Source organism: Etheostoma spectabile, chromosome 15 (assembly GCF_008692095.1).
Source record: "Etheostoma spectabile isolate EspeVRDwgs_2016 chromosome 15, UIUC_Espe_1.0, whole genome shotgun sequence".
Classification (NCBI taxonomy): Eukaryota; Metazoa; Chordata; class Actinopteri; order Perciformes; family Percidae; genus Etheostoma; species Etheostoma spectabile.
Window position 1 is genome coordinate 6,781,079 of NC_045747.1, and position 9,141 is coordinate 6,790,219.

Sequence of the window (9,141 nt, forward strand, 5' to 3'; positions counted from 1 at the left end):
AATTAGCAACTAATCAGTCTACAATTGGACACACACTCTCTGAGACCCAGGGGGGAAAAAATCTGGTGAAGTTGAGGGAGATTTCACCAGATGCATCAGTTTTAAAAATGCACTCACAATTGGCATGGTATAGTAAGTGAAAGTGATCAAAATTGATAGTATAATGTGTCAAAAATGTCAAAGTATAGAATATTTAAAAAAATCTGAATATAGCATATTCATACTATAGTATAGCATGTTGAAAAAAGTGATAAAAAAATGAATAGTATGTATGTTGAAAAAGGTCATAGTATAGTATGTTGATTGTATGTCATAGTATTGTATGTCACAAAACATCATGAAAGAGCCAGCCTGAACTGGGTACATGGGTTGGTAGGAACATGGGTCAGAGTCTGCAATGACTACTTGTTGGTTGCCTATTAGATTAGATTAGATTAGATTATACTTTATTCATCCTACAAGGGGGAAATTTCCATATTACAGCCGCAGCATTTTCTTCAATAACAGCAAAAAAAACCAAAAACACACAATCAAGTAAACACAAGAAATACAAGCAAAACAATACACAATGATTATATGGTAGACTGAAAGTAAGCAAAATGGCGTCAAATAAAGGTATTTTAAAGTGCGGTTGCCATGATGCAAGAAACAATATTGCGGTGTAAGTGATGTTAAAATGAAATTGAATGTGTAATTAGAGTAATAAAGCAAGAGTCGGTAGCATAACATAAATTATATTAACCTTTGACCATAAATATTGAAAGCAAGTACTTGTAATAAAATAGTATAAATACCGATAATAAAGATAAACAGAAAGTGTGTGGTGTAGATGGGAGAAAAAAGGAACAGTGGTTAGCCTATGTTGGCAGCAGGGCTAACCACTCAGCCGGTGTACCACCGAAGAATTTACGTTGAAAACAGTAATAGCATAGTATGTCAAAAATGTCAAATTGTAGTATGTTGAAAAGAGTCATAATATTGAACGTTGAAAAATACGTCATGAAAAGGTACATTTGGCTTAGAGTCTGAAGAGACTATTTGCTCATTTACTCTGCCACCAAAGTATTTATGTTGAAAACAGTCATAGCACAGTATGTTGAAAAAAGCCAATAAAAAGTCATAGAATTGTATGTCAAAAAAGTCAAAATATAGTATGTTGAAATGTCATAGTATAGAATTTTAAAGACAATCGTAATATAGTATATTAAAAAAGTCATAGAATAGAACGTTGAAAAAAATCATAGTATATTATAATCATAGTATATTGAAGTTGAAGTATATTGAAATTATAAGAAGTGATAGTATAGCATGTTGAAAAAAGTGATATGAAATTATTAGTATGTTTGTCAAAAAAAGTGATAAAAAAGGCATGTATAAAAAAAGTCATAATATAGAATGTTTAAAAAAAATCATAGTATTATAGGTCGAAAATATTGATAAAAAGGCCACAGTATAGTATGTCGAAAAAATTAACAGAAAAATTCATAGTATAGTACATTGGAAAAAAACAGCCATAGTATAGTATGTCAAATATTTATAAAAAAAAAAGCCACAGTATGACGAAAAAAGTGACAAAAAAGTCTTAGTATCACATGTCAAAAAAATTAGAAAAAAGTCATAGTGTGGTATGTCAAAAAAAGGTCATAGTGTTGTATGTTGAAAAAAACATTAATCAAACCTGGGTAAGAGTCTGCAATGATAGTCATGATACAGAATGTCGACAATTGTCACAGTATAGTATGTCAAAAAAAGTAATTGTATAAAATTTAAAAAAAAAATCCTGGTGTATCGAAAAGTCATAGTATAGTAGGTTGAAAAAAGCCAGTGAAAAGTCATAGTATGGCATCTCAAAAGAAATCTAAGTATAGTGTGTCAAAAAAAAACCATCATGAAAAGTAGAGCAAGTTGAAAAAAGTGATAAAAAATAATAGTATGTATGTCAAAAAAAAACGTCATGAAAAGGGACAGCGTCGACTGGATATGAAACCTGGGCCAGAGTCTGCAGTGGCTACTTGCTGGTTTACTGTTGCTCTGTGCCACAAAAGAACTTATAACTTATGTTACATATACGGTATATATATATATATATATATTTATATATAATGAGGGTGGATAAAGTTAAAAAATCAGGATTTTGAAAAAATGGTACTCTGTGTTTTCATCCAGAAGTGTTGAGGTTGTTTAAGAATGGCTGTCGATGAAGGAATGCTTGTGGCTCTTGTACTTTGGAGGCACACTGAGCCAAATGTCCTGTTGCTTAAATGAGCATGTGGGCTGATTATATGTTTTGACGTGTAAGTGGTGTATGAGAAGTAAGAACTGTGGCCGTGGGAGCAAGTTAAAGAGAACGTTTTTAGACTGTGTTCTCTCTCCTCGGCACTGACATCACCCACACTGAGCAGCCCTTAAAAAGGCAGAAAGAACGTAAAGAAGCACTACACTTAAACAGTGATAACATGAAACCTCTAAAAGACATCAAAAAGCCGAATCATTTTCTAATAGCTGAAGGTTTTGTAAATTGTTGTAGTCTGTAGGTCTGTAGGTCTGAAAAGGATGCGGGAGCAGTCACATTTAGAAGTGGAAGAAGCCTGTAGAGGATTTAAAGATTGCTATATTGACTTTTCAACTTAAAAAAAGAAGAAAAAAAAGAAAAAAAGAAGCTTAATGTTTTAAAAACTATAAATGCTGGTAAAATGGAATAATAGGAAAAAGTTAATACAAGCAGAAATAGCTGTACATTTTGATATTTGAATGTTTTTTGTAGCTGAAAGCATGCAGAAGTAGTAGGATACTGAAATTTGCACAGAAGAATTGGATAGGAACACAATCCTCCCTCTGCTTCCTGCCTCTGAACTGCCCTTTCACACTGATCTTGTACACACCTGACATATCATGGGACACAGCTTGACTGTGATGTTCTTATATACTCTTTTCTTAATTGATAATATCAAAACGTGTTTGCTGGAGGCAGACAAGAGTTATTGCTCAAATATTTTGCACAATTCATTTCACTTCATCAGACTATGTAACAATTAGCACTCAATACAAAATGATATTAAAGTCCGCTGGTGGTGGAATATTTTTTACATTATTTACAAGTATTTACACTTTTTTTCCTTTTTATACATAAGAGTTGTGCGCCCAGTGACTAAGGGTTTAAAGTCTGACTCTGAGAAATATTTAAAAAATAAAAGCGTGTTGAAGACCAATGTTAACATCATAATGTAGTTACAGCAGTTCTTGTCTTGAAGTCCTCTTCCTGCTTTGAGGTGTAGAACAATAGTGAGGCTGTCCACAAAGTCTCACATGAGACTAAAGGAAATAGGAGGAGTACAACATGACTTAGTTTTGTTATTCCTTTGCATGTTTACAACTGAAAAGGCCATGAAGGCGAGCTTGGCACGTATTCTAATGTTCATTCAGGTTTTTGAAGGTAAGAGGAATTCACATTTTAATTACTACTAACTTTGTTACTTCTTGATCCTGACATTAACGTATATACATCTATATTTGTTTGAATTTACCAGGAGGTATATCAGACTGCAGTTGTGTGGCTGCGGTCACAGCTACTCTGTGAGCCTGTCCAGCTAAATGCAAACAATGATCACAGGGATAATGCTACCACGCTGATGTTTGGCAGGTATAATGTTAACCATGTCAACCATCATAGTTTAGCATGTTAACATTAGCAAATTAATGGAATTTAAATGTTGTGGTTGTTTTGACACTCTTCACTAAATAATTATTAGTTTTGCTATTAGTATTGGACAAATGGAAATGTGGTTTTGGTGATGCAGTCATTATTATTGTCGTCACACAGCTTGAAGGTTCCGGGGTCCCCCCCCCCCAGGCTGACTGAAGGCGGTTTGCATGTTCTCACCATGTGCTAGAGGGAAAAGTCAGGGGATCAAATTATTACAATACACCCATGAATATGCAGACAAAATGTCATGGCAATCCATCCAATAGTCTGGAGCAAAGCAGTAGACTTATTGACATATCACTTAAAACCACAATTGTGAACCTCAAGGTGTCTCTTTATTAAAATTACTAAAAAATATAAAATGTTCATCTCTCCTTTGTTGGTTTGAGTATACGATTTACGTTACTTCCTAGCTTCCCCTAGGCATAAAACCTAAGGTTCGTAACAGTTAAGGGTCACCAAGGTCCGTAGGATTCATCCTCTGGGGACCATGTACAAAATGTTCTTCTAATCCATACAGTAGTTGTTGAGGTATTTCAGTCTGAAGCATGGTGGTGGATTGACCAACACCGCCATCCATCACTATGCTGCTAGCATGACTGAAGGCATTAACTGTGTATTTCTACTAAAACTTGAAATAAGTTTTTTTTTTCTCTTCCAGCCTACACAGAGTTGATCTTTAGGCAGCTGACAGAGACCCAGTCACTGGAGCTTTCCTGTTCCCCTCAGCTGGAGCATAGCAGCCTGACGGCCCTCCACCTGTACCACCGCAGTGCTCAGAGCCAGACCACCCTGCTGTCAGTGGCCGAGGGCGGCAAGCTGAGGGTCGACCCGGAACACAGAGGGCGGCTGCAGATCTGTGGAGGTCTGGACTCCCTGCAGGTCAATGTGACCATGTCCCATTTACAGTGCAGAGACACAGGACTCTATATGTGGGAGCTGAGTTACAGAGAGAACCGCTCTAATCAGATCATCCTCAGTGCTCAAAAGGTGTTCTTGTTGGTTGAAGGGACAGGTATGTGGTTCAAACACCTCACAATACACTTTGCTACAGTTAAATCCAGGTAACTCTGTGCAGATTTTGATGTGTATTGGTGTGTGTTTGTGGTGCAGGGAGGTCATGCCAGTGCTCTACCAGTTACTCTCCTCTGCTCTTGACCATCTTTACAATAACAGGACTTCTTCTACTCACACTCAGCTGGCTGGCCATAGAGAAATGTGTGAGTATCATATCAACTTATATTTTACGGAGCAGGCTGCAGATTGGGATTGTTATGTTGTAAAGCAAGAGTGCTCCTGTTTGATAGTACTTCTGACTGACAGACCAGCTATTCAGACAGCAACACAAGACATATTAAGTTAAATACCAATTAATGTGTCAGCTTGAATAGAAGCCTGACAAACATCTGTTTCAGTGAGTTTTCAAGGCAAGCTATGCAAAAAAAAAAGAGGCCTGATGATTACTGATTAAATTGTTGGTGCACGACTCATAACACATGTGGCATTATATCAAGCGGCAAATGGAAATATCTTCAAATCAATGTGAATTATCCAAAAGGTAAAATAGTAATTAGATGTGGACCCCCAAGATTACTAACTTGACAGACATATAGTGTGATATTTAACTGTAACAAACTACAGCCTCAAAAATTACCATTGTCAATCAAAACATCTTGTAGTAAAAAGGTTGTGATCTGTGTTTATTGCAGAGATTTGGGGTTGTAAAGTGTTCATATTATTCTGTCTACTCTCTCTATTGTGTGTTATTCTGCTGACTGTGCCTCGACAAGCCTTACCTTTACTGCTCAGTGTACTGTATATCTTACTATTGCTTAGAACAAGGTGTAAAATCCCCAGCCGGGTACCAGATGCGTCCACAAGACATGTTTAGAATTTTTAGTTACATTCCAGCCCACAAATGTGTTTTCCCTTTTCTCATTTTGTTTTGTTGTTTGTCATCAAATTTAGAGTAATCATTAAGTTACAAAATTGTATAAATAGTTATTAATAATTCTAAACCAAAAGTAAGGTTGACCTGGAACACAGCAGACAAGATATTTTTTTGTTCAGTTTAAAGTAATTGCGTTTTTTTCTCATCTGAAAGGAGAAAGTTGCTCGTGTGCAGGGATACAATCTCAGTGGCATTACTCTATTTAACATGCACAAAGACCAACAGAAAGCTAATCTGCAACTATTTATTAATCATTTGCGGTAAGTGATTGCGAAAGCAAATATGGTTCCAGTTTACAGTGATCTTACTTTTAGAATAACTAAATGATGACAAACTGAGTATCTTTTGTTTTCATCTTTAACAGAACTAGTTCCGTTGGACTCTGGGAAACCATAATGGACCTTTTTTTTCACACCTTCCTGACATTTTATAGACTAAAAGATTAATTGATTGAAAAGCAGATTTACGTATTAACATCAAAATTGAAAATAAATACAAACTGGAACTTAAGGACTTGATGCAAAGAGTAAATATTAAGTTTAAACACTATCTGATACTCCGTACATAAATATATTTCAAAATGACGGAAAAAATAATGTGTTGTAGGTGAAGGCGAGGCATCGTCACAGGCCACAACCTCCGGTTCCTATATATGAGGAAATGACCAGGAAGCAGCAGAGTGCCGGAATCCACCAAAATAACCCCGAGGCCCCGTCACACCTGGAGGAAGTCAACTTCCCAGTCTACGCTAACCCCAACATCCGACAACCACAGGACAACTATTACGCCTGCCCCAGACAGCTCGCCCTCAGAGTCTGATGTGCCTTCCGGCATCGCACTAACGGCACAGAGAACGTTTACAGGAAGACACCAGCTCTACTGCAGCAATATAAGATGAGAGCAAGAGCTGACTTCTCATCCAGGACATAAAAAAAGCCACAGAGACAAACACCAAATGGCACATTTTTAACAGCCAAGAAAAAAAAAGAAGCTATTTTATTAATATTGAAAGAAGCTCCATAGTTCATGAAAACATTTGTTTCGGTGCATGTCATGTAACAATCACATTCTATGAGGAGAAAGATATACAGAGAAAAAAAAATAAAACATTACAAGCCACTGACTTTTCATTAAATCTCAGTACAGACATTTTTACTTAATATATTTCAAAAACAAAAAGGCAAAAAAAAAAAAGAGAAAAGAAAAAGCAGCCCTAATCACATACCACCCACCCCACCCTAAAAAAAAAACATAACTGAGAAAAAAACCCTTGAGGGTGACAGGCTAGAATCCCACAGTGCTAAAGAGTGAGACGCTCATTGGTTTTAGGAATACACAGCATGGCGATGTAGCGCTAGGTCAATCTGAACCAGGGGAAGGAAGCTGGAGGCGGAGGGCTTGACATGAATCACCTCTCCCCCCCCCCCCCCCCCCCCCCCCCTCCACTCCCTTAAAACCAAAACAAATAAAACACATTGGATCCCAAAAACCCCTGCATTAGATCAGCCACTTAGAAGTAGGCCATAAAATCCTCAACCCCCCCCCAAACACTTGTGCATAGTTTCAGGATCCTTTACAACCAGCTCATGTTTTACAAACATCCTCCAAAAATGTGAAAAATGTTCCACTAAAGTCTGATTTATCTTTTAATCATACCCGCTGTGGGAGAATGAGAGAGAGAGAGAGAGAGAGAGAGAGAGAGAGAGAGAGAGAGAGAGAGAGAGGAAAGAAAGAGTAATGCACAATGTTCCTGATTCAGTCAGGACGGGACCTCATTAAGAAAACACAATAAAGATTCAAACATACAGCATTTTGCATGTTATTCACCGTCTTTCTTTTTTTAACAATCAAAATCATTGACCTTTTTTGTTATTAAATGTAAAGCAATTTTAATATATAGATTTATATATAAAGCACTCACTTTCATTTAAAGTCCATTATTTGGTTATTATGTAACTGCTACGGATTTAGAAACAAGGTATTTTCTCTTCTTCTGAAATCCATAACTTTCAGTGCTTAGAATTGTTTCTTTTAAATCATCCTTTTTTTTTTTCTTTTTAACTCATAATCATAAAAATGTACATTAAAATGGCGTGGAGTTGGTACTCTGGAACCCTGGCCTTCCTGAGACAAGATCCACTTTTTCGTGTGTGCAAGATAGTGAGCAATTATGTCTTTTTTTCTTTTTTTATATAAAGGAAAAATATATAATCAACACAAAACATACAGTCTTCAGATAGTCCATGAAATCAACATTAACACAGAACAAAGAAGGTTAAACAGAACAAGACAACACTGTTCAATCCCAGAGTTCTGAAAGTAGCACAATAAATCTTCATTCTTTAAAGTGTTGTGTGTTTTTTTTTGTAATGGAAGCATTTTTGTCTTTTTTTTTTTTTTTTTTTTTTTTTTTTTTTTTTAATTTTTCCAACATTCCCATAGTTTAATTCCTTTGTGTTGCTGATTTAGTTTTGAACTCCAGAAAAAAAAACAAAGTGTTTGTAAACCATCAGTGGCCTTGCAGGAAAACAAATGATAACATGAGTGAATGGAACATAAGTGAAAACAGAACGAAAGCTAACAAACCAAAAAGGTAGGCACCGCTGAAGTGAGCCGTAGAAGCCAAGGCTCAGTCTGATGTCTCGTCCTTCACTCTCTCCGTTGCTCAAATTCTGGAGAGCTGAAGTCCTTCTACCCCAATCTATGGCCACAGGTCTGCAAAATACTTTTTTTGCGGCATTTGTTTTATACATATGTGATTTTTCTTTTCTTCAGTTTTCTTTCCCCCCACAGGTTTATAGTCCGAAAAATGGTGCAATACTCAATTATGATCCATACTTTCTTGGATTATTCCACAATAGAAGCCACTAAGGTAGATAAACATTACATTTTAAAAACACACTTATTTTAGTCCTTGAGTAAACATTTACACATGAACTGTCCCCGTCTCCCCTCAGTACTTGTATCATGTTGTTTTTTTAGCTGGATGAGGGGCGAGGCCGACACTCAGTGCAACGCTAGAGGCTAGTAACAATTAACATCAGAATATATTTTTGACAAGCAAAACAGAAAAACAAATCAACAACAAAAGTATACTAAATTGAAAAGAAACAAGGCGGATTTTTCCCCGCTGTAATCACGAGCTCTCGTTCATATATTCACCTTACACACTAAACATTCATTCATACAACATACAGTACAAGCAGCCTTGTGCAAACACTCAAATACAACAGATGTAAATTTACCTTTATATCAATCTTTGTTTTCAACAACACTCGTATTTCAAATTTAATTCACTCTGAACCGATGCTATCAAAAATCTCTGAAGTGTATGAATGAGACAAAAAACCACTACAAAAAGTGTTCACATTACATTATTGGCGCTTCTTTTGATTCAAGTATTTGTTTTCATTATTTTGTATTACTCTGATATGTTTATGATCTTGACTTCTGGGAAATATGTTGAGGATACACAGGGCCAAAGCCA

The 9,141-nt window shown here is 36.2% G+C and overlaps 1 protein-coding gene across 1 annotated transcript; it reads left to right on the top strand.

The window, feature by feature from the left end:
• The first annotated feature begins 3,296 nt into the window (after window positions 1-3,296).
• On the top strand, window positions 3,297-6,848 carry LOC116703617 (cd7 antigen-like). Its single transcript, XM_032538460.1, has 4 exons — window positions 3,297-3,433; window positions 4,365-4,718; window positions 4,817-4,923; window positions 6,261-6,848. Exons 1-4 carry the CDS (start codon window positions 3,307-3,309, stop codon window positions 6,471-6,473), a joined length of 801 nt encoding a protein of 266 aa, XP_032394351.1. The 5' UTR covers window positions 3,297-3,306; the 3' UTR covers window positions 6,474-6,848.
• Window positions 6,849-9,141: the final 2,293 nt, after the last annotated feature.

Excerpts from the sequence above, each read along its gene's own strand:
- LOC116703617 (XM_032538460.1), top strand. The coding sequence starts at position 3,307 with ATGAGACTAAAGGAAATAGGAGGAGTACAACATGACTTAGTTTTGTTA. Across the intron at positions 3,434-4,364 it reads GTTCATTCAGGTTTTTGAAG|CCTACACAGAGTTGATCTTT; the intron begins GTAAGAGGAATT and ends TTTCTCTTCCAG. Across the intron at positions 4,719-4,816 it reads CTTGTTGGTTGAAGGGACAG|GGAGGTCATGCCAGTGCTCT; the intron begins GTATGTGGTTCA and ends TTTGTGGTGCAG.